At 38.0% G+C, this 27,918-nt stretch overlaps 1 protein-coding gene across 4 annotated transcripts in view; it reads left to right on the forward strand.

The window, feature by feature from the left end:
- Positions 1-27,918, forward strand: part of ODAD2 (outer dynein arm docking complex subunit 2) — a 188,147-nt gene that overhangs the window by 86,040 nt on the left and 74,189 nt on the right. For all 4 annotated transcript variants that reach the window (XM_032171671.2, XM_032171676.2, XM_058436598.1 and 1 more), the window contains one exon: positions 4,935-5,049. In XM_032171671.2, coding sequence (XP_032027562.1) covers positions 4,935-5,049 — 115 coding nt within the window. The remainder of the gene's footprint in view (positions 1-4,934; positions 5,050-27,918) is intronic.

A 27,918-nucleotide genomic window follows, 5' to 3' on the forward strand; every position in this document is an offset into this window, starting at 1 on the left:
CACTTAGTTTGAGCCACTGTCATACAATGGTATTTATCAGTGTAATTTTCAGCAAATACTGTGAAGTTTTTAGAAAACATGCAAAATTATGGTTTCAAAATAGATATGTTGATATTGCCAGAAAGAAACTTTACAACCTTGCCTGTGCCCACAGTATGGGCACAAACTGTTCACATTTGTTCATATATATGGCCTCAATGGGCAGGCGAGCCAGCCAAACTTCATAGCAGTCCTGGAAAATGTTAATACAACAAGAGCCTGAGAAACATAGCAAGCAGATGCATCTTTTTGGTTTGTTTGTTTTTTTTTTTTTAAATAACCAAAAACATGTACATGTATTCATCTTTCTAGAGCTGTTATTTTGCCAGCCAGGCAGTTTGATTTCTGGGATAAAGCTGAAGATCTTGAAAGCATGTAATTCAGTTTTGTTTTTACAATGTCAAGAAATTAATTTAGAATTCTATTTCTATACAAAATGAGAAGAGCTACCATACTGCTGGAAATGAATTCAGAGCAAGATGCTAATCAAATTAAAGAACTATGTAAGGGGTAGACCTGTTGAAAATGGAGAGTGGTATAAATTAACACTACCTATAAGCCCATCACTGTGTATGCAGAAAGCAATGAAGTTGTCAAGAAATTCTGAGAAAGTACACTTTCCACTTAGAGACAAATTCAAATGAAAACTTCACTGCTTAGATTTAGAATTTGAACATGTATTTTGCAAGTATGAGGTTTAAGGAGGAATGTACTTGTATTGGGAGAGATTTTTGATTCAATGAAAAAGAGTAAGCAAAGGCTGTCTTGTTTCGGATCCATTTCACCAATATTCACTGGTGTGGTAGCCTGCTGGGAGTGTGGTGGGAAATACGGAATTCCTGCTGTCATGGAGATTACATGGTAATTGGGGAGATAAGAAGCACACAACACATGACTACAAGGCAAAGTAATGTGGTATGAGGGGCAGGAAAAGGGAGAGCAAAATTAAAAAGAAGCTTAAAGGAGGAAGATACCAGAGAATTTGTGAAAGAGGTTTTGTTGTAGACCTTAAGTGATGGATTATTATGTAAAATACGGAGATGGCTGGGAAACAGCTATAGTTGAAAAGTGCGTAACAGGAGGAGAATCTCTGTGGCCTGTGAGTAAACTGGTGTTTTCTGTCTGTTCATGTGAAACTCCATGCTCACATCTATTGCAGCATTTATTACGGATTATAATGGTCTATTTATCACCCCCACGAGACTGTAATTTCCCAATGGTCAATTAAAATACAGTCAGTCCTCATTATTTGCAAATTCTGAATTGATGAATTCATACACTCTCTAAACTTTATAACCCCCAAATCAGTAGTCACATCACTTGCGCTGTCATTCCTGGACATGTGCAGAGCAGGGACACATTTTGAGTCACCTGGTGCACATGTTCTCTGCTGAGGTCCAAAAAGGTGACATTCTGACTTTTCGTTCCAGCTCTCACACTGTGAACAGCTTGTCCATTTGGCAGTCTGTTTAGTGCCACGTTTTTCACAGTCTGTGCTCTGGGATGGTGATTTTGCTATTTTAATATGATCCCTAAACATAGTGCTGAAGTGCCGCCCAGTGTTCCTAAGTGCAGGACGGCTGCGATGTTCCTTTTGGAAAAAATCTATGTATTCCCTAAACGCCATTCAGGCACAAGTTACAGAGCTATTGGCCATAAGTCCAATATTCATGATTCAACAATCTATATTAAATAAGGTGTCTTTAAAGAGAAATACACGTGAAACAACGTTATATATTGATTGGTGGATGAAAACATTCTGACCAGAGGCTCACAGAAACCCACTTTATATATACCCTAGGAGCAGTAGTTCAGTATTTGTTCATTTAAGATTTGCAGTGACTTGATAGAACATAACTTCCCCTGATGAGAATTGACTGTATCTGGTTTTTTTTGTTTGTTTGTTTTTTGTTTTGTTTTGTTTTGAGACAGGGTCTGGCTCTGTCATCCAGGCTAGAGTGCGGTGGCGCAATCTGGGCTCACTGCAACCTCCGCTTCCTGGGCTCAAGTCATCCTCCTACCTCAGCCTCCCAAGTAGCTGAGATTAGAGTGGTGCACCACCATGCCTGGCTAATTTTTTTTTTGTATTTTTTGTAGAGACAGGATCCTTTGTTGCCTGGGCTAGTCTTGAACTCTTGAGCTCATGTGATCCACCCACCTTGGCCTCCCAAAGTGTTAGGATTACAGGCGTGAGCCACCGTGCCTGACCCAAGTGTATCTGTTATTTCTGTATGCCTAGTACTTAGTGTTTAGTAGATAGTCAAGGAGTATTATGAGAAATTCCAGCTCCCTAAAAAATTTAAATACTGAGCTCTGGAATTGCAGGTTTAATACCATGAAGGCAACGGGAAGCCATTGGAGACTTTTTTTCCCTAGGAGTGATCTTTGGGTTGAGAATTGTTTAATAAGCGCTAATTAAATGTGCTAGCTAGTGTCATGAACAGAATGAATATCCCTGGCATCCTGATCTCAAGGAGCTATTGCAGAAACTCTAAAAGTGTCTTTAGGAAGACTAATTTTGCAGGGATTTATAAGATGGATTGAAATTGAGAAAAACTGAGGACATAAAACCAAGTTATTCCCTCACGCAACAATCCTGATATGAAATGGTAAAGACTGGGATTTGGGTGCTAAAATAGAAAACAGGGAAATGGGCAGATACTTGAGTTATTGTGAAGTAAAATTTAGCAATAAATGAATTCATGCGGAGGATGAGGGAGATGGAAGGGATAAAGTTAAGTTCTGAAGTTTACTACTCCTGAGTTTGTTAGTTCCTATGGTTGCAAATGTTTTTCAATCATGTTCTTGTCATAGGAAGTTATCATTCTGTACTGTTCTGAGTCTCTTTTTTTGTTTTTTTTTTTTTCAAATGAAGACTCACTCTGTTGCCCAGGCTGGAGTGCAGTGGTGCAATCTCGGCTCACTGCAACCTCCGCCTCTTGGGTTCAAGTGATTCTCCTGCCTCAGCCTCCTGAGTAGCTGGGACTACAGGCGTGTGCCACCAAGCCTGACTAATTTTTGTATTTTTAGTAAAGACAGGATTTAGCCACATTGGACAGGCTGGTCTTGAACTCCTGACTTCAAGTGATCTGCCTGCCTTCGCCTCCCAAAGTGTTGGGATTACAGGTGTGAGTCACTGGGCCCCGCCCCTGAGTCTTCTTTTAAGACACCAGTAATGAGATCAAAACCCTCACTCATTATAACTAAGTAGCTGCTGAATTGCCTAGGGTTTGGGGAGAAAATGGTAAATGATAGATCTGATTTTACAATTATAGTGAATTTTTATAGTTAATTGTGAAATTTTGTCTATAACTTGTTTTAAAGTTAATTGTGAAATATTGTCCAGGATTGAATAATCCTTTTTTTAAATTGCAAATTTGTGCCATCCAAATGATTTCCACTGTAATGACGAGTTATTTCTGGCCAGCAGTATACAGTTAAATATCACTAATGCCAAATTTGCTGCGAAATATTCAAGAAGATAGGGCAGACCATTATTCACTGTTGTTCATTGTGAAATTTTATATGAAGAAAATAGAGGCTCAGAGATTGGCATTAGTTATATTTTAAGTAGCATGTGGAAGGCAATATGACTTTTCAATTTAAATTTGAAAAGCAAACATTGTGAGGTGCTAGTATGTTTCTTTAGAGTTTCCATTAATTGAGAAATAAAACCGTTTTCTCTCAGCATGGTATGAAAGTTTTAGGTTTGAAAACCTACTTACTTAAGCTTTGCTTTAAAATAATTTTTATATGTTTTTTTCTTATTAGAAGTCCTTTTTAAGACAGTTTTAATCCTACTATAGGCTATTTGCATCACCAGTTTTTTTTCAATGCTCTTTTTCAGCATCACCAATTTTATAAAGTTATGCAAAACTGATCTCCTACTTGAAAACTTTGGAATAATACATTTTTCCCCCCTGGTAAACTCATCTAAGATAATCAAGACATGTAGATGTTTTTATGTCAATTTTCAAGGAAGAATTTGAATGGCATTTTAAGCTAGTATTTATTCTATCTGTGGCTCAATACTACATGTGTTTAATTCAACTTGAGATTAAAAATCAAAGGAATTTTGATGCCCTTTATCTTTTTTCATCTGCTTTGAGTTTAATATACCTTTCCGAACAAAGCCATGTTTGTAAAGGTTATTAAGTTTTGTTTGGCCTTCTTCTCCGCTGCGAGTACCCAATGGACCTTACTGCAAGGTTATGCTCCTGGACTGATTGATATATAAACAGAAGACAGATGGTGTAGAGATGGCTCTGATGATAATTCATTTTTCAGCTAGTCATGAAGCTATTTTGATTACAGTGTGTTTAAGTAATTATAACACAGTCTGCAGTGTTAGTCTTGCTGGGAAGGGTGCACATGGAAAACAAGTTACGTGGTATTCATGCCCAACAAAGGATGCACTGTGGTGTAATGATTTTAATTCCTAATGCTAGATTAGGAATGAAAGCATTTAAAATATGTCATACAGTAAGGTAAGTCAATTAAACATAGACCAAATAAAAAAGGTAACTGCACAGTTTTGAGGCATCAATATTTGTTTTGGAAAGTATTTAGATGTTACTATATGAAAGAAACCAGTATTTTTACATTTAGGTAAGAGGTCTGTGTACAGCTAATTAAAAAATTACATGGCATGATTTTCAGTTTATGTGAATCGTAATCATCAAGCAGCTTGTTTTCTGTGTCATGCATTTAAAACTGAAATCAGAGGGCTGACAGTTCAATAGCATGTTATCTCCCTACTGTTGATGAAGTTTTGAAAAAAAAAATTCTGAGCAAAATATCAGAAGGAGAAAAAATAATTAAATAAGTGGGTCATTAAAATGTTTGTCTTCACATACTAATGACAGTTTATATCATGATTTTGGGTTCCACGATAGGATAATTGATCGCTTAGATGGAGTTCGTTTGTTGTGGTCCCTGCTGAAAAATCCTCACCCAGACGTGAAGGCCAGCGCAGCGTGGGCACTCTGTCCATGCATCGAAAATGCAAAGGTAAGAACGGACTGCAAGTCAGTCTCTTCTAGAATGTCTAATACTGTACTGAAAAATGCCACCACAGGTTACTAATTGCTTTTGACTTATTGTAAGTCAGATTTATCTGATGGGAGAGAGTGTTGCACAATGTTTATGCCAAAATAATTTCAGAGCATTGCTTTTTTTCTGGTCAGTTTTAAAATGCAAAGCAAAACTAACCAAAGATGGCAGTGCTTGCCAAATTCTAGCTAATTGGTGCGATGCAAGCAAGCATCCCAGGTAAATCAGAGTGAGGACAAGTTGACTGTTCTTGTCTCTTGAGGGATAAAAAATTTGTCTGCATTTACCTGCTATCCAGAGAGAGTGCAGCCATGGGGGAGACATGACTGCTTCTATTGTCATTACAGCCTGCAGTGAGACAGCACTACATTCTGTGTTGCCTTGAAAAGGTCACATGATTTCAATGACTCTCACTTTTCTTACCTGTCACTAAAAACAGGAGACCAGGAGTTTCTGAAATAGATTTTAGCCTTGATTTGTAAATTTTATTATTTTCTTTGAAGATCACTTTTCAGCCTATTTCTCTTAACGTTTTTTCTGTAGGTTTAGAGATTGCCCTTTAAGATCCTTGTTGCTGAAGTTATTTCTGCCTGTTGAATATTTTTTTAAATTATACTTTAAGTTCTGGGATACATGTGCAGAACGTGCAGTTTTGTTACATAGGTATACACATGCCATGGTGGTTTGCTCCACTCATCAACCCCATCATCTACATTAGGTATTTCTCCTAATGCTATTCCTCCCCTAGTCCCCCACCCCCTGACAGGCCCCAGTGTGTGATGTTCCCCTCCCTGTGTCCATGTGTTCTCACTGTTCAACTCCCACTTATGAGTGAGAACATGCGGTGTTTGGTTTTTTTGTTCCTGTATTAGTTTGCTGAGAATGATGGTTTCCAGCTTCATCCATGTCCCTGCAAAGGACATGAACTCATTCGTTTTTATGGCTGCATAGTATTCCATGGTGTATAAATGCCACCTTTTCTTTATCCAGTCTATCATTGATGAGCATTTTGGTTGGTTCCAAGTCTTTGCTATTGTGAATAGTGCTGCAATAAACATATACGTGTGCATGTGTCTTTATAGTAGAATGATTTATAATCCTTTGGGTATATACCCAGTAATGGGATTGCTGGGTAAAATGGTATTCCTGGTTCTAGATCCTTGAGGAATCACCACACTGTCTTCCACAATGGCTGAACTAATTTACACTCCCACCAACAGTGTAAAAGCATTCTTATTTCTCCACATCCTCTCTAGCATCTGTTGTTTCCTGACTTTTTAGTGATCACCATTCTAACTTGTGTGAGATGGTGTCTCATTGTGGTTTTGATTTGTATGTCTCTAATGACTGGTGATGATTATCTTTTTTTCATATGTTCATTGGTAGCATAAATGTCTTCTTTTGAGAAGTGTCTTTTCATATCTTTCACCCACTTTTTGATGGAGTTTTTTCTTCTTGTAAATTTGTTTAAGTCCCTTGTAGATTCTGGATATCACCCCTTTGTCAGATGGATAGATTGCAAAAGTTTTTTCCCATTCTGTAGGTTGCCTGTTTACTCTGATGATAGTTTCTTTTGCTGTGCAGAGCTTTTTAGTTTAATTCGATCCCATTTGTCAATTTTGGCTTTTGTTGCCATTGCTTTTGGTGTTTTAGTCATGAAATCTTAGCCCATGCCTATGTCCTGAATGGTATTGCCTAGGTTTTCTTCTAGGGTTTTTATGGTTTTAGGTCTTACATTTAAGTCTTTAATCCATCTTAAGTTAATTTTTGTATAAGGTGTAAGGAAGAGGTCCAGTTTCAGTTTTCTGCATATGGCTAGCCAGTTTTCCCAACACCATTTATTAAATAGGAAATCCTTTTCCCATTGCTTGTTTTGGTTAGGTTTGTCAAAGATCACATGGTTGTAGATGTGTGGCATTATTTCTGAGGCCTCTGTTCTGTTACATTGGTCTATATATCTGTTTTGGTACCAGTACCATGCTGTTTTAGTTACTGTAGCATTGTAGTATAGTTTGAAGTCAGGTAGTGTGATGCCTCCAGCCTTGTTCTTTTTGCTTAAGATTGTCTTGGCTATACAGGCTCTTTTTTGGTTCCATATGAAATTTAAAGTAGTTTTTTGTAATTCTGTGAAGAACGCCAGTGGTAGCTTGATGGGGATAGCATTTAATCTATAAATTACTTTGGGCAGTATGGCCATTTTCATGATATTGTTTCTTCCTATTCATGAACATGGAATGTTTTTCCATTTGTTTGTGTCCTCTCTTATTTCCTTGAGCAGTGGTTTGTAGTTCTCCTCGAAGAGGTCCTTCACATCCCTTGTAAGTTGTATTCCTAGGTATTTTTTTTCACCCACCAAAAAGGATTTATTTACAGTGTAAAATTTATCATACATTTCTTTTTTTTGAACTGAACATAACCTCAAGATTTTATTGTCTTCATAATAAAACAAAAGATGAAATTTAGAACTGAATCTCTTGGCCCTTTCTCTTCTTATCTCCTCCTAGTTCAAAATGCTTGCATGTCCTCATATCCAGCATCATCTTATATCGCAGCTGGGCTCAGCGCTCAATCCTTGGCACCATCTCCTTTGTGGTTTTAGCCTTTTTTCTGGAAAATTGGCTTACTTACAGAAGTCAATGGCCTTGATATACACAAACAATACCTAGGTTAAAGGACTTAAGAAAAACCCATGTATAATAGCAACAAAGAAGCATCCCTTTTGTGTTTTGAGTGGGAAGACATCCCTTGTTTTTGGCTATCACAACTCATCATCAAGATGCCCATTCCCTCCAAGTTGATTTATAAATTGAATGCCATTCCTATAAAAATGCCAACAAGCTTTGTTTCATGGAGTTGGTAAGTTGATACTAAAGTTTCTATGGAAAATAAACATGTCAGAATAGCCAGGGAAAAACTGACACAAAATGGGCTAGCCCTGTGGGCTATTAAAACAAACCATAAAGCCTCTGTATTTATAAGAGTGTGGCATTGGCCATGTGAACAGGCAGACAGACCAATGGAATAGGATAGAAAGTACAGAATAGACCTAAGTACAAATGGGAATTTAGTATATGATAAAAGTGGCATGTCAAATCTCAGAGGCAGTGATGGGCTTTTTATATTTATTTATTTATATTTTTTATTTATTGAGATGGAGTCTCGCTCTGTCGCCCAGGCTGGAGTGCAGTGGCGCAATCTCAGCTCACTGTAACCTCCACCTGCGGGGCTTAAGCAATTCTCATACTTCAGCCTCCTGAGTACTCAGCCCAAGATTGCCACTCTGCTTCCTGCCATGATGCCATGTTCCCCACGCATACACAGCATCCTTGCCCTTCTTGTCCTGTGCCACTTTGTGGGGTTGGTGCTTGCCACACTTCTTACAGAAAGTCTGGAAGGCTTTAGGAATGTGCACCACATTGCAGGAGCCCTATTGCGTGGAAAGCTATTGTTAATTTCTAAGTCATTTATGCTTACAGAGCTGATAGGAGCTAAACTAAGGTGTGGGTCATTCTGTAGGAGGAAACAGTTTGGGGAGTAGTCAACATAGTGGTCAAAAGAGTTTTTTAAAACTCCAAACCTCAGATTGTTGTCTGCATATACCCTTTTGGGCAAAAGGTAGTCCTTATTTGGAGAAAACATAGATTGTATTATCTTGAGAAGGTCTAAAGGGAACCACAGAGGGGAGGAAGAGGAGACACAGGAAGTCTTTCTGGTTGGGACAGTGATCTCCCTGGTGGGGTGGACACCCTTGTCTTGGTGTGGTCATAGAACTCATGGAAATGACAGGCAGCCTGTGACACCAGCTTTTCAGAGAAGAAGGGTTTCTTGCATGTATTGGTGGGGTCTCAGCTGTATCTAATAGGAGGTACCTCACTGGAGGCCTCAGATGGCCCTATTCCTAGGTATTTTATTCTCTTTGTAGCAATTGTGAATGGGAGTTCACTCATGATTTGGCTCTCTCTTTGTCTATTATTGGTGTATAGGAATGCTTATGATTTTTGCACATTGATTTTGTATCCTGAGACTTTGCTGAAGTTGCTTCTCTGCTTAAGGAGATTTTCGGCTGAGATGATGGGGTTTTCTAAATATACAATCATGCCATCTGCAAACAGAGACAATTTGACTTCCTCTCTTCCTATTTGAATACCCTTTATTGCTTTCTCTTGCCTGATTGCCCTGGCCAGAACTTCCAATATTATATTGAATAGCAATGGTGAGAGAGGGCATCCTTGCCTTGTGCTGGTTTTCAAAGGGAATGCTTACAGCTATTGCCCATTCAGTGTGATATTGGCTGTGGGTTTGTCATAGATAGCTCTTATTATTTTGAGATACATTCCATCAATACTTACTTTATTGAGAGTTTTTAGCATGAAGGAGTGTTGAGTTTTATCAAAGGCCTTTTCTGCATCTATTGAGATAATAATGTGGTTTTTGTCATTGGTTCTGTTTATGTGATGGATTACGTTTATTGATTTGCATATGTTGAACCAGCCTTGCATCCCAGGGATGAAGCTGACTTGATAGTGTTGGGTAAGCTTTTTGATGTGCTACTGGATTCGGTTTGCCAGTATTTTATTGGGGATTTTCACATCAATGTTCATCAGGGATATTGGCTTGAAATTTTCTTTTTTTGTTGTGTCTCTGCCAGGTTTTGGTATGAGGATGATGCTGGTCTCATAAAATGAGTAAGGGAGGATTCCCTCTTTTTCTATTGCTTGGAATGATTTCAGAAGGAATGGTACCAGCTCCTCTTTGTACCTCTGGTAGAATTCGGCTGTGAATCCATCTGATCCTGGGCTTTTTTTGGTTGGTGGGCTATTAATTACTGCCTCAATTTCAGAACTTGTTATTAGTCTATTCAGTGATTTGATTTCTTCCTGGTTTAGACTTGGGAGGGTATATGTGTCCAGGAATTTATCCATTTCTTCTAGATTTTCTAGTTTATTTGTGTAGAGGTTTTTATAGCATTCTCTGATGGTAGTTTGTATTTCTGTGGGATCAGTGGTGATCTCCCCTTTATCATTTTTTATTGTGTCTATTTGATTCTTCTCTCTTTTCTTTTTTATTAGTCTGGCTAGCAGTCTATTTATTTTGTTAATCTTTTCAAAAAAACAGCTCCTAGATTCATTGATTTTTTGAAGAGTTTTTCATGTCTCTATCACCTTCAGTTCTGCTCCGATCTTAGTTATTTCTTGTCTTCTGCTAGCTTTTGAATTTGTTTGCTCTTGCTTATCTAGTTCTTCTAATTGTGATGTTAGGGTGTCAATTTTAGATCTTTTCTGCTTTCTCCTGTGGGCATTTAGTGCTATAAATTTCCCTCTAAACACTGTTTTAGCTGTTTCCCATAGATTCTGGTACGTTGTGTCATTGTTCTCATTGATTTCAAAGAACTTATTTATTTCTGCCTTAATTTCATTATTTACCCAGTAGTCATTCAGGAGCAGATTGTTCAGTTTCCATTTAGTTGTGTGGTTTTGAGAGAGTTTCTTAATCCTGAGTTCCAATTTGATTGCACTGTGGTCTGAGAGACTGTTTGTTATCATTTCCGTTCTTTTGCATTCTCTGGGGAGTGTTTTACTTCCAATTTTGTGGTCAGTTTTAGAATAAGTGTGATGTGGTGCTGAGAAGAATGTATATTCTGTTGATCTGGGGTGGAGAGTTATGTAGATGTCTATTAGGTTTGCTTGTTCCAGAGCTGAGTTCAAGTCCTGAATATCCTTGTTAATTTTCTGTCTCATTGATCTGTCTAATACTGACAGTGGGTGTTAAAAGTCTCCCAGTATTATTGTGTTGGAGTATGAGTCTCTTTGTAGGTCTCCAAGAACTTGTTTTATGAATCTGGGTGCTCCTGTACTGGGTGCATATATATTTAGGGTAGTTAGCTCTTCTTGTTGCATTGATCTCTTTACCATTATGTAATGCCCTTTTTTATCTTTTTTGATCTTTATTGGTTTAAAGTCTACTTTATCAGAGACTAGGATTGCAACCCCTGCTTTTTTTGCTTTCCATTTGCTTGGTAAAGATTCCTCTATTCCTTTATTTTAAGCCTATGTCTGTCTTTGCACATAAGATGGGTCTCCTGAATACAGCACACCGATGGGTCTTGATCTTTATCCAATTTGCCAATCTATGTCTTTTAATTGGGGCATTTAGCCCATTTACATTTAAGGTTAATATTATTATGTGTGAATTTGATCCTGTCATTTTGATGCTAGCTGGTTATTTTGCCCATTAGTTGATGTAGTTTCTTCATAGTGTTGATGATCTTTACAATTTGGTATGTTTTTGCAGTGGCTGGTACCGGTTTTTCCTTTCCATATTTAGTGCTTCCTTCAGGAGCTCTCATAAGGCAGGCCTGGTGGTGACAAAATCTCACAGCATTTGATTGTCTGTAAAGGATTTTATTTCTCCTTCACTTATGAAGCTTAGTTTGGCTGGATATGAAACTCTGGGTTGAAAATTCTTTTCTTTAAGAATGTTGAATATTGGCCTCCACTTTCATTTGGCTTGTAGAGTTTTTGCAGAGAGATCCACTGTTAGTCTGATGGGCTTCCCTTTGTGGGTAACCCAATCTTTCTCTCTGGCTGCCTGAAGATTTTTTCCCTCATTTCAACCTTGCTGAATCTGATGATTATGTGTCTTGGGGTTGCTCTTCTCGAGGAGTATCTTTATGGTGTTCTCTGTATTTCCTGAATTTGAATGTTGGCCTGTCTTGCTAGGTTGGGGAAGTTCTCCTGGATAATATCCTGCAGTGTTTTCCAACTTGGTTCCATTCTCCGCATCACTTTCAGGTACACCAATCAAAAGTAGGTTTGGTCTTTTCACATAGTCCTATATTTCTTGGGGCTTCATTCATTCCTTTTCATTCTTTTTTCTCTAATCTTGTCTTCATGCTTTATTTCGCTGAGATGATCTTCAATATCTGATAACCTTTCTTCTGCCTGATCGATTCGGCTATTGATACTTGTGTGTGCTTCATGAAGTTCTTTTGCTGTGTTTTTCAGCTCCATCAGGTCATTTCTGTTCTTCTCTAAAATGATTATTCTAGTTAGCAATTTCTCTAACCTGTTTTTCAAGGTTCTTAGCTTCCTTGCATTGGGTTAGAACATGCTCCTTTACCTCAGAGGAGTTTGTTATTACTCACCTTCTGAAGCCTACTTCTGTCAATTCGTCAAACTCATTCTCCTTCTAGTTTTGTTCCTTTGCTGGCGGGGAGTTATGATCCTTTGGAGGAGAAGAGACGTTCTGGTTTTTGGAATTTTCAGCCTTTTTCTGCTGGTTTTTCCCCATCTTTGTGGATTTATCTACCTTTGGTCTTTGACGTTGGTGACCTTCAGTTGTGGATTTTTTGTGGACGTCCTTTTTGTTGATGTTGATGCTATTCCTTTGTGTTTGTTAGTTTTCCTTCTAACAGGCCCCTCTGCTGCAGGTCTGCTGGAGTTTGCTGGAGGCCCACTCCAGACCCTGTTTGCCTGGGTATCATGAGCTGAGGCTGCAGAACAGCAAAGATTGCTGCCTGTTCCTTCCTCTGGAAGCTTTGTCCTAGAGGGGCACCTGCCAAATGCCAGCCAGAGCTCTCCTATATGAGGTGTCTGTCCACCCCCTGCTGGGAGGTATCTCCCAGTCAGGAGGCACTGGCATCAGGGATCCACTTGAGGAGGCAGTCTGTTCCTTAGCAGAGCTTGAGCGCTGTGCTGAGAGATCCACTGCTCTCTTCAGAGCTGGCAGACAGGAACATTTAAATTAGAGGAAGCTGCGCCCACTGCCACCTCTTCCCCCAGGTGTTCTGTCCCAGGGAAATGGGAATTTTATGCATAAGCTCCTGACTGGAGCTGCTTCCTTTCTTTCAGAGATGCCCTGCCCAGAGAGGAGGAATCTAGAGAGGCAGTCTGGCTACAGTGGCTTTGTGGAGCTGTGGTGGGCTCTGCCCAGTTCGAACTTCCTGGAGGCGTTGTTTACACTGTGAGGGGAAAACCACCTACTCAAGCTTCTGTAATGGCAGACTCCCCTCCCCCACCAAGCTTGAGCATGCCAGGCTGACTTCAGACTGCTATGCTCGCAGCTAGAATTTCAAGCTAGTGGATCTTAGCTTGCTGGGCTCTGTGGGAGTGGGATCTGCTGAGCTAGACCACTTGGCTCCCTGGCTTCAGCCTCCTTTCCAGGAGAGTGAACAGTTCTATCTTGCTGGCATTCCAGGCACCACTGGGGTATGAAAAAAAAAAAACTCCTGCAGCTAGCTGGGTGTCTGCTGTGCCCCCTAGTTTTGTGCTTGAAACCCATGGCTTTGGGGTGTGGGCACCTGAGGGAATCTCCTGGTCTGCGGGTTGTAAAGACCATGGGAAAAGTGTAGTATCTGGGCCAGAGTACACTGTTCCTCATGGCACAGTCCCACACTCCCCCTTACCTTGGCTGGGGAGGGATTTTGCTGACCCCTTATGCTTCCCAAGTGAGGTGACGCCCCATCCTGCTTCTGCTCGCCCTCAGTGGGCTGTACCCACTGTCTAAAAAGTCCCAATGAGATGAGATGGGTACCTCAGTTGGAAATGCAGAAATCACCCACTTTCTGTGTCGATCTCACTGGGAGCTGCAGACCAGAGCTGTTCCTATTTGGCCATCTTGCCCAGGTCTTGTTGAATATTTTTATATAAAGGATAGTTCTACAATAAATTTAACTTGACTCTAAATATCATCCTAAATATATTTTTTAAAAAGTGAATCGTAATGTGTGTTTGGAATAGAGGAGACCTATTATAAACCCATTAATAGAATCATTTGTTATCACAGCCAAAAAATTAAAAACATCTCAAATATTTACTGGAATCACACTACGTTATACATTGCAGCAGTGAAAAATCAATGTATTTTGGCAATGTATTCATCAATATCAATATATTTCACAAATATATTGAACAAAATAAAAACTTGCGGAAATAGATATATAATTCCTATTAAAGTTCAAATATATTTTTTAAAATGCCAAATTTAAATAATATTGTTTACAGAGAAAGAAAGAAGCCAACTGGGGAAAGATTGATACAAATCCTTGAAGGATAATCTTAATCAGTCACTTTAACTAATCAGTCCAGTCCTTCATTCATAAATTTAAACAAAGATCACTATATATTTAAGGAATACTAACCATGTTAAAGACACACACCCACATGAACTAGCAGAACTGACTTCAGAAGAAACAGAGATAATGTAAGGAATGAAATAATTTTAAAATTAATATTCTCAGAAACACCTAAGGGTTCACATAAACTGTTATTAAAAATTCATAGGCTTAAAACTGATTTTTTTGGAAATTGAAGATATATTTGGCAAAACCATAAATTCAGTAGAAAGGATGAATACTAAGATGAATATGGCTAAATAATCATAACTAATATAATAATAACTGAAGTCCTTTCCCTTTCCTAGAAAAAGATGTTATAGATACTGATTAACTCTCGATGGTCATTGAAAATTTATATTTAAATGTCAGATTTAATATTATCATTGGTGAGTTGCCATTTTGATAGATATTATTTCTGCTTAGTGCTGTTATTATATGTAAAGTGTGTTCCATCTTCTTATGAATTTCAACTCCAAATCTAATTATCTATTATTGGGCTGAAAAGATTTTTCAGTATTTTCATATTCATTATTCTCACATAGGCTTTCTTTCCTGAATATCTGGCTGGTCTCGTATGCAAGCAGCCTAAAACATGACCCAGCCCACCTCTCTCTTTGCTCTTGGCCCCAAGGTCTAAACTAGATCCTAGGCTCCCGAACAAGCTTCTTCCTGTTCCATTTCTCTTGAACTTCACCTACCCTCTGAATACTCCCTGCCTCCAGCCCTCTTCTTGTCTTGAAGGAAAGACAGGCTCCTGAAAAAGATTTCTGCTTGATCACATCTCTCACTAGGAACTGCCCTCTCTTGTATGCATTTATCATTGAGGCAACACGAACATTTGAAGAATCGTCAACAAGGAAGTGACATGAGCCACATGGCTAATTAGAAAATTAACCATGTAAGAGTGGGTGACAAATTGGGCTATTACAGTAGTTCAGATGAAAATGATTAAAATTTGACCTAACACCATGGCAGTGTGGATGGAGAGAAGAGACAATATAAGAAAGAATTGAAAAGTAGAATCAGGAATTGGTGAGTGATTGGATGTTTCAATTTTGGATTTTTTTTCTTTAATGTTGACAGCTAGGAACATGATAGAATTTTTACCAAACATGGGAATAGCATCGTCTGAGGAAAAGATGATGGAGTTGCCTTCCTCCAGGTAGAGATGTCCAGTCATTTGAATACACGAATCTGGATGTCAGGAGAGAATTCTGGATGGAGATATATGAGTAGGGGTCATCAGCCTTTAGGAGGTAGTGGAGGTCTGAGAGTAGATGGAAGGGAGAGGGAGTGGGGTGAGAGGAGACCACCAATGATAGAGTGAAGTAAAGAAGGAAGGCAGGCAGGTGGGAAGGGGATGGGAAAACCAGGAGAACTTGATTACAAAAAAGCCAAGAAAGGAGAGAAATCAAGAGGGAGGGAGAATGTTCAACAGTATTATTTACCCCTAAGAAGACAATTTCCCTTGAAAAGTGAAAAGAGTACATTAAATACAGGAATTAGGTGGTCGTGGTCATAGCCATTTCCACTGAGAGGTGAGAGTTTAAGTTGGATGGCACTGGACCGAGAAATGAATTGAGGGGAGGAAATAGAGGAAAAGAGGATTCATAGTTTTTTCTAGAAGGTCAGCTATTAAGAGAAGGAGGCTAGTATGAAACCCAGAAGATAGCTCAGGTTTAGGAAATGATAAACATGGAAGAGGCATGTGTGTGTGATTGTGTGCGTGTATCTATATATCTATATCTATAGACCTATATCTATGTATCTAGAGAGAGTGCACATACACAAGCACAGATGGAGAAAAAAAGACAGGCCTGGCTCTCACTGTTCCTTAATCCTATAAGCACATTGCTCTGAGTACTGTAAAAGATTTCTAGAGCACCAAGCAAAAGGATGGTTCTAGAATGCCTAATTCCTGAGGGCAAGTCCAGGAAGAACAAAACCAGAAGAGCAAGAATAGAAAGGAATACTGAAAGAGGCACTTCCTTATTTTATCCAGGCAACAAACACATGGCCTGCTTATCTATCTGTCTATCTTTCAATCAATCATCCATCTATTACCTACCAATCTATGTATTTGAATTTGAATATTGCCTACCCATTGATATCTTTGAATTTGAATCCAGAAGTGAGAAAGTTATCAAAGGGATCCTAATTAATACCTTGATATGAATTTAAAAAATCAAAGTCAGACTTTTCCTAGCAGATTACTAATTTGGCTGATTATTTCAATAATGAGCACTGGCTTTTATGATTAGGTAATAAGGAAGATATTTCCATTTATTAAATTAACTAAATATGCAGGGACAAAATTTCATTGACATGTATAATATCAGAAAGTAAATCTTTGTGGCTAAATTCGTGATGAACATTTTTAGATGTCAATTCAAAACAGATGAAGAAGATAACACAGCTTTTCAAAAGTACATTGGGATATGTGAGCAAAATGTAGAAGACACTTGTAAACGCTTGAAATGAGAGAGAGGGAAACTTAAAGCAGCTTTCCTTAAGAAAGTGGCCTGATTTGCAAGGCTCTTTCTTCTTAAAAGGTCCTATTTTTCAGGGTCAGAAGCTGAATATTATATTTGTCTCCCACCTTGCATCCTTCTACAACGAATCACATTCTTCCAAGGCAGAAGGGTACTTCAGGAGTAGAATATGACAGGGGTCATGTGCGCAGAAAGGCAAGAGGAAAGAAAGCACATTTATAATGTTTAAGAATAGCATCTCATTATTTACACACATCTGAATCAAACCGTGGTTAGGGAAACTCTATTAATAGCACTTTGCGTGATGATGAAAAGGTATTGTTCAGATACAGCAACTGCTAGCCACATGCTTGGAATGTGACTAGTAGGGCCAAATAACTGAATTTTTAGTTATATGCAGTTTTAATTAAAGTTTAGGTCAGGTGTGGTGACTCATGTCTATAATCCCAGCACTTTGGGAGGCCGAGGCGGGTGAACAGCTGGAAGCCAGGAGTTCAAGACCCAGCCTGGCCAACATGGCAAAACCCCATCTCTACTAAAAATACAAAAATTAGCTAGGCTTGGTGGCACATGCCTGTAATCCCAGCTACTTGGGAGGCACAAGAATCATTTGAACCCGGGAGGCTGCAGTTGTAGTGAGCCGAGATTGCTCCAGTGCACTGGGTGACAGAGCTAGACTCCATCTCAAATAAGAAATAAAAATATAAAAGTGTAAATAGTTACGTGTAGTTAGTGGCTATCGTTTTGGTGCCCAGGTCTGAGATACGCAAGTAAGACATAGTTGTTTTTGTAAGCCATCTGCTATGAAAAGTTGTAAACCTCAAGAATTAAATGAGTTTGTGTGTGCTTACATGTTCATTATGTAAGTTTTAGAAACTAAAGAAAAGCAAATAAAAAAAATCACCTGTAATTTTAGCACTTGGGGATAACTGATATTAAGAGCCAACAGTTGTTTTTTTTTTTTCTTACCAATGACTAGTGAGTCTCTCTCTAATTCTCTCTGTATGTCTTTCCATATCCCTGTCTAATTTTCTTTGGCTATATAGTATTATATTGTATGGATATATCATAGTTCATTTACATAATTAAGTTTCCAGTGTTAAGGAACAGTGAGGTTGAGTGAAACAAAAATTTAATTTGAAGCTGGGCAAAGTGGCTCACACCTGTGACCCCGGGACTTGAGAGGCCAATGGGGAAGGATTGCTTCAGCTCAGGATTTTGAGGTCAGCTGGGGGAGCACAGGGAGACTGCTTCTCTACAACAAATTTTTTTTAAATGCACATGCCTGTGGTCCCAGCTACTCTGGAGACTGAGGTGGGAGGATTGCTTGAGCCTGGGAGGTTGAGGCTTCAATGAGCTGTGGTCGTGCCACTGCACTCAAGCCTGGGCAACAAAGCAAGACCCTGTCTCAAAAAAAGTTTCTTTTAAGCCTTTCTAGAATGTTCTTTCACATAGGGAGAGAAAATAGTTACTGCTGACCCTTTGGTAAAAATTTTAGCAAAGCTCCCCAGATACTTGTTTTATCAGTAACTTTATATCATAGGTTAATCAGTGGTGATTTTCTCGGTGGTACATAAAATAATAGTTTATTTTACAATCAACTGCCTTTTGGATTAGTGGAAAATAATACGACCAAAGATACATGTAAATGTATATCCGTGGAGGTTATGTGTACTTGGAAATTTTTTAAGGTCTCATGTTGTGTTTATATCACTATCCAAAACTTTCCCCACTTGGTTATATTGAATTTAGCATTTTCAATGAATATTTTGTATGTTCTATGATTTTTAGGTGGATTAAACTTGTTTTCTAATAAGACTATTTATTTATGTATTTATTTACTTATTTATTTATCTATTTTTTAGAGACAGGGTCTCACTCTTGGCCCAGGCTGGAGCACAGTGGCACATTTGCTCACTGCAATGTCAATCTCCTGGGCTCAAGCAATCCTGCTGCCTCAGCCTCCAGAGTAGTTAGGACTCTAGGCCTGAGTCACCATGCCTGGCTAACTTTTTCAGATCAAGATAGGGTCTTGCTCTGTTGCCCAGGATGGTCTCAAACTCCAGGCTCCAGGTGATCCTCCCACCTCGGCCTCCCAAAGCACTGGGATTACAGGCCTAAGCCACCACACCTGGCCTTCTAATAAGGTTATACATTCTGAGGGAGAGTAGGGATGGGAAATGTGTTTTGAATATGCTGGGGCATCCAGCTTGCAATAAAACAGTGGAACTAGAAGAGGAGATCATACCAAATAGTATAGCCCTTTCTTTCTCCCCGTCACTGCCCCTTTCCTATTTAGGTAAGTTAATGGCTCAGCTTTCTAGGAAAGAATTGCCTTTTATTTTGTACGGAAGCATTTCTACATTGTTTTCACATACAATGCTTTTGCAAATAACTTTAGACTTATTAACTTATGAGTCATAGGATTTGGCATCATTTTGAAATAAATAACGTCTTTGGATTAATGGCACTGACAGTAATGCTGCAAAAACCAGCCATTGTTAATTATAGGTGAGAGCCACATGAACTTTAGACAAGCTGTTGCTACTTCAGGGCCCCTACCACGTCTGTCAGGCATCATGAAACCTAAGTTCACCATGTATATGTGTGTCCATGTGGTGTGGACATGGTGAAATGTCAACTGTTCAAACCAGATGTTATCCATTTTTTTATATTGTTATACACATTAGAACACGTTTTCAGATGTATGTGCTAAGAAAATAAGACGTGAATATTGCTTCTAGTGAATGTAGTACATCTTTTCTTTATTCCTTTTCTCTTTTCTTTTACTTTTCTTTCTTTCTTTTCTTCTTCTTTTTTTTGAGACAGAGTCTGGCTCTGTCACCCAGGTTGGAGGGCAGCAGTGTGATCTTGGCTCACTGCAACCTCTGCCTCCTGGGTTCAAGCGATTCTCCTGCCTCAGCCTCCCAAGTAGCTGGGATTACAGGAATGGACAGGCATGCGCCCCCATGACTGGCTAATTTTTGTACTTTTAGTAGAGACAGGGTTTTGCCATGTTGGTCAGGCTGGTCTCAAACTCCTGACCACAAGTGATCTGCTTGCCTCGGCCTCCCAAAGTGCTGGGATTATAGGCGTGAGTTACCACGCCCAGCTGTAGTACATCTTTTCTTGTTGGGAAACATTTAAAGCTACCTATCAGTGATTAAGCCAGGCAACCAAGTAGCAGAATCAAAGACTTCAGTAATGAATTACAGGATAATTGAGAGAAATGAAGATTCACAGTGTAAGTTGACATTGCTTTTGCATTATAATTATTTTGTTATTAAATGCATAAAACAAATGGAATGTGGGATTTTTGTAATAAGAAATATTGACCGTTTTGGTAGTAGACTAGTGTTTCAGTTAAGTTTAAAACTTGACTTCATTTTGGAGAAAGCAAGTATGTAATAGTTATTGATAGCTTATTGGTGATAAATAAAATGTACTAGGTGAAACAGATATGTTTTTCCAGCTTAAAAATTATCTGTCCATTTGTTATCTGATAGGAAAATCGGAGTGTGAAATGAGAGTCTGTTTTATGATTTTTGTAAAACTCGAAATAATTTAAGACAGGAAATAAGCAGCTTCACATAGAAAGCTGCACGGTCTTTTTTAGTCTATCAAGAACCCAAGAACAGAAGGTCAAACTAAAGTGAACTAGTTATAAAAAATAATCTGCATATTTTTAAAGAAGTTTTATTTGAACATTTACCATTTAAGATAGTTTCTGTGTTATGTCTAAGAAAAGTTCTTTTTTCCTGTTAAGATTGCTAAGAAGGACAGAGATCCTAAGATTCGACCTCTGTCGTGATTTTATGTGTAAATTTCAAGAGCTGTAAGTCTGATTCAACTAATAACTGCTTTGTGAAAAATGTGAGAGATTTGTAAATAGAAGTGAAATACTGTTTCTTTCAAGCTGAACGATCAAACACATTTTTGGAGAAAAAGGGTGGTTGAACAGGTGTTCAGTATTATGAAGTTGTGATGTAAAAAATGCAACTGAATCTGGCAAAAATCCATATATTAAATTCTTTGTTCTTAAGAAGCAAAACTCTCTGCTGCAGAAAGTCTACTCAAATTTGTGCTCCATGAACATTGATACTGAAAAATATGAAAATTTATATAAAAATGTAATTGTGTCATATCACACAATTATTTTCATGCCTTTTGCCAACATTTGTAAGAAACATTTTTTCTTAAATATCATTGCATTTTTAATATTATTTGTTTTGTGAATATGACAAGATAGTGCTTAATTTCCTTAATTCTGCGTCCTTTCATTAATGAGTTTTTTAAAGTTTTTATTAAGAAAAAATAGATGTTCAACTATATTTGCATTTTCATAAGAAGTAATTAGTATAATTCATATTAATGTATGATCACCATTTCCTTATGAATTAGATAGAAAACAGGTATTCTTATCTTAGAATAAATACTCTGAATGTATAATAAGTCAGTTGTTGGGTTAGGAAGAAAACTCAGTATGTCTTCCAAATCAGTAATATATATCCATGAGATCATTTGGCCTTGTAACCTTCCTAAACTTAATTTTGCTACTTGTTTAGACAATGTCTGGTTTTGATCTTGAAGGAAAAAAAAAAAAAAAACTCTAGTAATTTGAAAACCAATGACCTAAAGTTCTGCTCTAAACTGAGAAGCCAGTCAGGAATTTGAGAATGATTCCCCAAAAGAGAAGAGAAGTTAATTTCTGTGAGGTTGGAATACATGCTTGGACAATTTAGCCAGGAATGTTGAGGACTGAGTATGGATGAGGCCAACTTCCTGACCACAGGTGTGACAAAACACAGCTGATCAAACAGGACAGGAATTTGACATCACCCTCTGTTTAACTTCAGCTGCCCAACGGGCCATGCCCAATCAGGAAGCCAATGAGAACTTTGAGAAGAAGGTTTGTGGAGGGTTTAGTTTCACACTAGGAATACTGCTAGAAACACAAGCTCCGATTTAGCCATGTTTGGGCTGTCGAATGTATAGCTGTCTGACATGGTGCCAGATAATCAACTTTTTTTTCTAAATCCAAAACGTCTTTAAAATGTAATCCGCATTTGGGTTCTGCCTCCCTGTTTGGGGTCAGCTGTCATTTTCAGTCACCAAATAGTTCTATTTGTATGCACCCATCGGGCCCCCAGATCCTAAAATCCTAAAAGATTAGAGTAACAAACTATAATACAAGTATATATATATACACACCAGATTTTCAAGTGGGGACATACATAAAGGGTCCAAACAAAAGTGAGGGCCTTAAAAAGCCTGTCTTCAGAGCACAGCCGGAAGAATCACTGGCCATAGCTCAAATCTATCACTTTCCTTTCTCCTCCCTATCTCCCCACTACTGCCCTCCCATTCCCTACTCCACAGAGGGCTGCAATAGAGGCTGCTAGTCTATGAAGGGATGAAATTGACAGAAGAGTAACACAGTGTACAAAATGGTAACTTACAACGAAAAGCATTGCCTATTCTAAACAGGAATATACAGAATTATATACCAGCCACTAGCTATTCATGAAACCACTTAACCACTTAATTTTGAAAACACAGTTGGTTATCAGTTTTCAGTTACTTATTAAATTAATAACTTCATCTATTAAATTAATCATGTTATTATGTTCACCTCAGCCAAGAGTGCCCAGCATCAAACAATGCACACTGTCATGATCAGATCAGAAACTGTGCCATGTCAAAATTCATTGACTCAGACACCTGACTGGGACCCCAGATGGGCTCTTTTTCCAGTTCACTTGCTTAAGCACTCCCATTGCACTGTGACCCCATCAGGCCCCATGCCCATTGACCTCACTGTTTTTTCTATCCACCAGCCTTTTGTTATCTTCAATTCCCTCATTGCACACATTAGTTCCATGATCTATCATTGTACTTACTCCATTTTTTTTGGTTATGCATTTTTTATTTGTATAAATGGGGTACAAGTGCAGTTTTGTTCCATGGATATATTGCATAGCACTCACTGCATTTCAAATACCCTCAAGTCCATATACTCTCTTTCTTTCCATGATACCTGCCTAATGAAGTCTCAACCCTGGAAAGAGCATTTATCCATCGTGCCCATGACTGTAGTCTGGCTGGTGAATGTTGCAGGAGAAAATCGTGTAATTGGGCCAGTTACCATTATTATCAACGTGTGATCACCAATCTCAAATTGGCCAACATAACTGAGGTCACGGGGCTGCTTAACCGTAAGACTGTTAGACTGTGAGAATGCATAATTGCAAAGCTGCAATCATCATTGAGTACACAGGGCTGGGAGACTTGAAGTCTGTGGGAATGTCCGTGTGTGAGACTGCGAGATCAGAATGTGGGACAGTGGGACCGAGGGACAGCACACCAAAATGTGGGACTGCAGAGACTTTGAGGTTGTGGAGCTTCAACACCACCAGTAGAGACCCATGAGATCATAAGACTAAGAGACAGTGGGATTCAGAAATCCCTCTCCATTTTCCAGCCTAGCCCCCCAGCTTTCTTACTGAGCAAAATTCCTGTGTGAGAGAATCACTTATGATGATTATCTGTGCTTGGGAATTACTCTGATGTCAAATTTGATATGCTGTGTCCATCAAAGTGTGGCTGTTTTCTCTTCTTTCAGGCAGACTGTCCTTTTCCAGCATGCCTGCTTCTCTACCCAACAAGCCCCTGCTTTAGCAACTACCCCAAGTGTGAAATCTTCCTTATCCCTTGCTCAGTTTCTGGTCAGGAGTTTGGGTCCAGCTTGATTTCTCTAGGCACACAGCTTCATATAAGAAGCAGCCACAGGCAACCTTTAGTAGTAATGTTTTTCTATCTCCTTTCATGAATGTGGAAGCCCCTTTGTATACCTGTTTTCAAGAAATGAACTAGATTTGGCTGCCCTGCCTGAAACACTTTTGTTTTATTGTCCTGTAAAATCTAAACTAAATGCGGCTTTGTCTGTTTCTGGACCTAAACTCAACATGCTTAGAACTTCAGCTACATTGTTCTTTGGATGTTTTCTTCTGAAAGTTTTATAGTTTCAGGTCTTATGTTTAGGTCTTTAATCCATTTTGAGTTACATTTTTGCATATGGTGTAAGGTAGGAATTCAAATTTACCCTTTTGCATGTGAACATCCAACACCATTTATTTTCCCAACAACATTTGTTGAAAAGACTTTCCCCCTTGAATAGTTTTGACCTCCTTGTTGAAAGTCTTTTTAAAAATTTTTTATTTGTATAAACTTAAGGGGTACTGTACAGTTTTGTTATGTGGATATATTGTGGGCACAAACTCAAAAATAGACAAATGAGAATTAATTAAATTAAAAAGCTTTTGCACAGCCAAAGTAATAATTAACAGAATAAATAGACAACCTACAGAATGAGAGAAAACATTTGCAAAGTACATATCCGACAAGGGACTAATAACCAGATTTTACAAGGAACTCAAACAACTCAACAACAAAATAATCCCATTAAAAAGAGGGCAAAGAACATGAATAGACATTTTTCAAAAGAAGACGTACAAATAGCCAACAGGAATATGAAAAACTGCTCAATATCACCAATCATCAGAGAAATACAAATTAAAACCACAGTGAGATATCATCTTACTCCATTCAGGATGGCTATTATTAAAAAGTAAGACAAACAAAAACAACGTATGTTGGCAAGGGTGGGGAGAAAAGGGAACACCTATATACACTGTTGGTGGGAATGTAAATTAGTGTAACTTCTATAGAAAACGGTATGGAGATTTCTCAAAGAACTAAAAATAGAACTACCATTTGATCCGGCAACACCACTACTGGGTATCTACCCAAAGGAAAGAAAGAAATTGCCATATCAAAAAGATACATGTACTTGTATGTTTATCACAGCACTATTTCACAATAGCAAAGATACGGAATCACCTTAAGTGTCCTTTTCTTCGTTGGGAGGCTTTTATTATTGTTTAAATCTCCTTACTCATTACTGATCTGTTCAGATTTTCTGTTTCTTCATGATTCAGTCTTGGTAGGTTGTTTGTTTCTAGAAATTTGTCTATTTCATGTATGTTATCCAACTTGGTGTACAACTGTTCATACTATTCTCTTACAATCTTTTCTATTTCTAATTTTAGTTATTTGGGTCTTCTCACTTTTTTCTAATCTGATTTAAAGTCTATGAATATTTTTATCTTTTTGAATAACCAACTCTTGCTTTCATTGATTTTATATGTTGTTTTTCTATTTTTGTATAATTTCTTCTTTGACACATTGGTTGCGTAGGAGTGTGTTGTTTAATTTCCACATATTTGTGAATTTTCCACTTTTCCTTCTGCTGCAAATTTCTAGTTTCATTCCATTGTGTTCAGAAGAGATACTTTGTATGACTTCAATCTTTTTTATTTTTAAATACTTGTTTTGTGGCCTCATATATGGTCTATCCTGGAGAATGTTTATTGTGCACTTGAGAAAAATGAGTATTCTGCTATTGTTGGGTGGAGTGTTTTGTATGGGTCCATTAGGTACAGTTGGTCTATAGTGTTGTTGAAGTCTTCTATTTCTTTATTTATGTTCTCTCTAGTTGTTCTATGCATGATGGGAAATGGGATATTGAAGTTGCCTATTTTTCCCTTCAACTCTGTCAATGTTTGCTTCATTTATTTCAGAACTTTGATGTTTGGTGCATGTATGTTTGTAATTATTACATCTTCTTGAATTGACCTTTATATAATATCCTTCTTTGTGTCTTGCAACAATTTTTGATTTAAGGCTATTTTGTCTGTTATTGTTATGGACAATCTTGCTCTCTTTTATTTACTATTTGCATGGAATGTCATATTTCAACATTTCACTTTCAACCTATGTGTATCCTTAAATCTAAAATGATTCTCTTGTAAACAATATATTGTAGAATTTTTTTTAAATCCATTTTGCCAATCCATTTTGATTAGGGACTTTATTCCATTTACATTTAAAGTATAGGAAAGCACTTATTTTTGCTATTTTGTGCTTTGTTTTCTGTATGTTTTATAGTCTTTTATTCCTCATTTTCTTCATTACTGCTTTTCTTTGTGCTTAGTTGATTTTTTTATAGTGACACATTTTGATTTCCTTTTGTGTATACTTTATGGTTATTTTCGTTGTGGTTGCTAACATGGAGATTACATATACCATTCTAAAGTTATAACAATCTCTTTTAAATTGATAGTAACTTCATTTCAATTGTATACAACTCCACTTTCCCCTCCACCCGCACACTGTGTTATGAATGCCACAAATAACATCTTTATATATTGCACACTCACTGACATGCATAATTTTTATGCATTTGTCTTTTAAATCCTGTAGAAAATAAAAAGTAGAGTTACAAAATTACTATAATACTGTTATTTTTATTTGTTCATCTATTTATTTTTACTAAAGAACTTTATATTTTTGGATGGCTTCAAGTTACTGTGTAGAATCCTTTTATTTCAACTTGTAGGACTCTCTTTTGCATCTCTTGTATGACAAGTCTAGTAATAAATCCTTCAACTTCTGTTTCTCTAGGTTAGTCTAATTTTTTCTTCATTCTTGAAAGACAGTTTTGGTCAATATCAAATGTTCAGTTTATAGTTTTATTATCACTTTAAATATGTAATCTCACTGTCTTTTGGCCTGCAAAACTTCTCTGGAGAAATCTACTGATATTTATATTGTTGAGATCCTTTGTACATGACATGTTGCTTTTCTTTTGCCACTTTCAAGAACCTCTCTTTGTCTTTCAACAACTTGGGGAGGTGGTGTCTTGGTGTGATTATCTTTTTGTTTGTCCTACTTGGAATTGTTTGAATTATTGGATTTGTATATCTATCTCTTTCCTTAAATTTGGGACATTTTTGATCATTATTACTTTAAATAATTTTCCTGTCCTTTTCTCACATTCTTTTTGTTTGTTGTTTTGGTTTCTGCTTTTCATACTTGATAATTTCAAATGACCTGTGTTCATGTTCACTGATTTCTTCTTCTGCTGTTATATCCTATAGTGAATTTTTCAATTTAGTTATTGTATTTTTCAGTTCCAGAATTTGTTTGGAGATTATATATATATATATATATATATATATTTTTTTTTTTTTGAGATGGAGTCTCACTCTGTCACCCAGCCTGAAGTGCGGTGGTGAGGTCTTGGCTCACTGCAACCTCCACCTCCCAGGTTCAAGCCATTCTCCTGCCTCAGCCTCCCACATAGCTGGGATTACAGGCACGTGCCACCATCCCTGGCTAATTTTTGTATTTTTAGTAGAGACAGGGTTTCACCATGTTGGCCAGAATGGTTTCGATCTCTTGACCTCGTGATCTGCCCGCCTCAGCCTCCCAAAGTGCTGGGATTACAGGCGTGAGCCACCATGCCAGGCCTATTTTTTCTATCTCTTTGTTTATATTCTCATTTTGTTTATATATAATTTTCCTTATTTATTTTAATTCTTTGCGTTTTCCTTTAGTTCCTTCAATATACGTAAGACAGTTGTTTTAGCATCTTTGTCTAGTAAGTCTGATGTATTTTCTTTTTTCAGTTTTGGGAGATTTGTTCCTTTACATAAGCCATGCTTTCCTGTTTCTTCGTATGTCTTCAGATCTTTTGTTGAAAACTGGGCATTTAAAGAAACAGCCACTTCTCTCAGTTTTTGCAGACCAGCTCGGAAGACCTTCACTAGTTAACAAGTTCCTGAGCCTGGGATCATCCCAGAGTAAAAGCAGAAGGTCTTCTTGGGTCTTTTCTGAGCATTCATCCTATCTGAGCCTGCATGCATGCTTTTAATGTTTTTCCCCCATATACATGGCTGTTCTTAAATGTCTTAATTTTCCAAAGAGGCTCACCCCAGCTTCTTCTTGGGATCTTAGGCATTCTGTTGTACTTCTGTACCTGTAATCTCTCGCCCCCAGGTGTCTGTGAGTCTGCAGTCTCCCTGAAGTCTTCATAGGCCACAGTCTCTACCTTTGCCTTTCACAGCTTCTGCTAGCTGAAATCTAGACTCTACCATGGTGTTCTGCCTGAGCTCTGAGTCAGACAAAACAGAAACCAGTCCCTCAAGTAGCCCACAGATAGGCCAAAACATGGCAAACAATTTCCACTTTAGTCCTTCCGGCTGAAGGAAGGAAATAAGACTTAAAGTAATGCCTCCTGACTGCCCCATGCTGTGCCAGAGAAGGGGTGGAGAAAGTGCAAATAAAAGTGCCAGGAAATTTTATGTTTCAAATGTGGAT

Source organism: Hylobates moloch, unplaced genomic scaffold (genome assembly GCF_009828535.3).
Source record: "Hylobates moloch isolate HMO894 unplaced genomic scaffold, HMol_V3 SCAFFOLD_3, whole genome shotgun sequence".
Classification (NCBI taxonomy): domain Eukaryota; kingdom Metazoa; phylum Chordata; class Mammalia; order Primates; family Hylobatidae; genus Hylobates; species Hylobates moloch.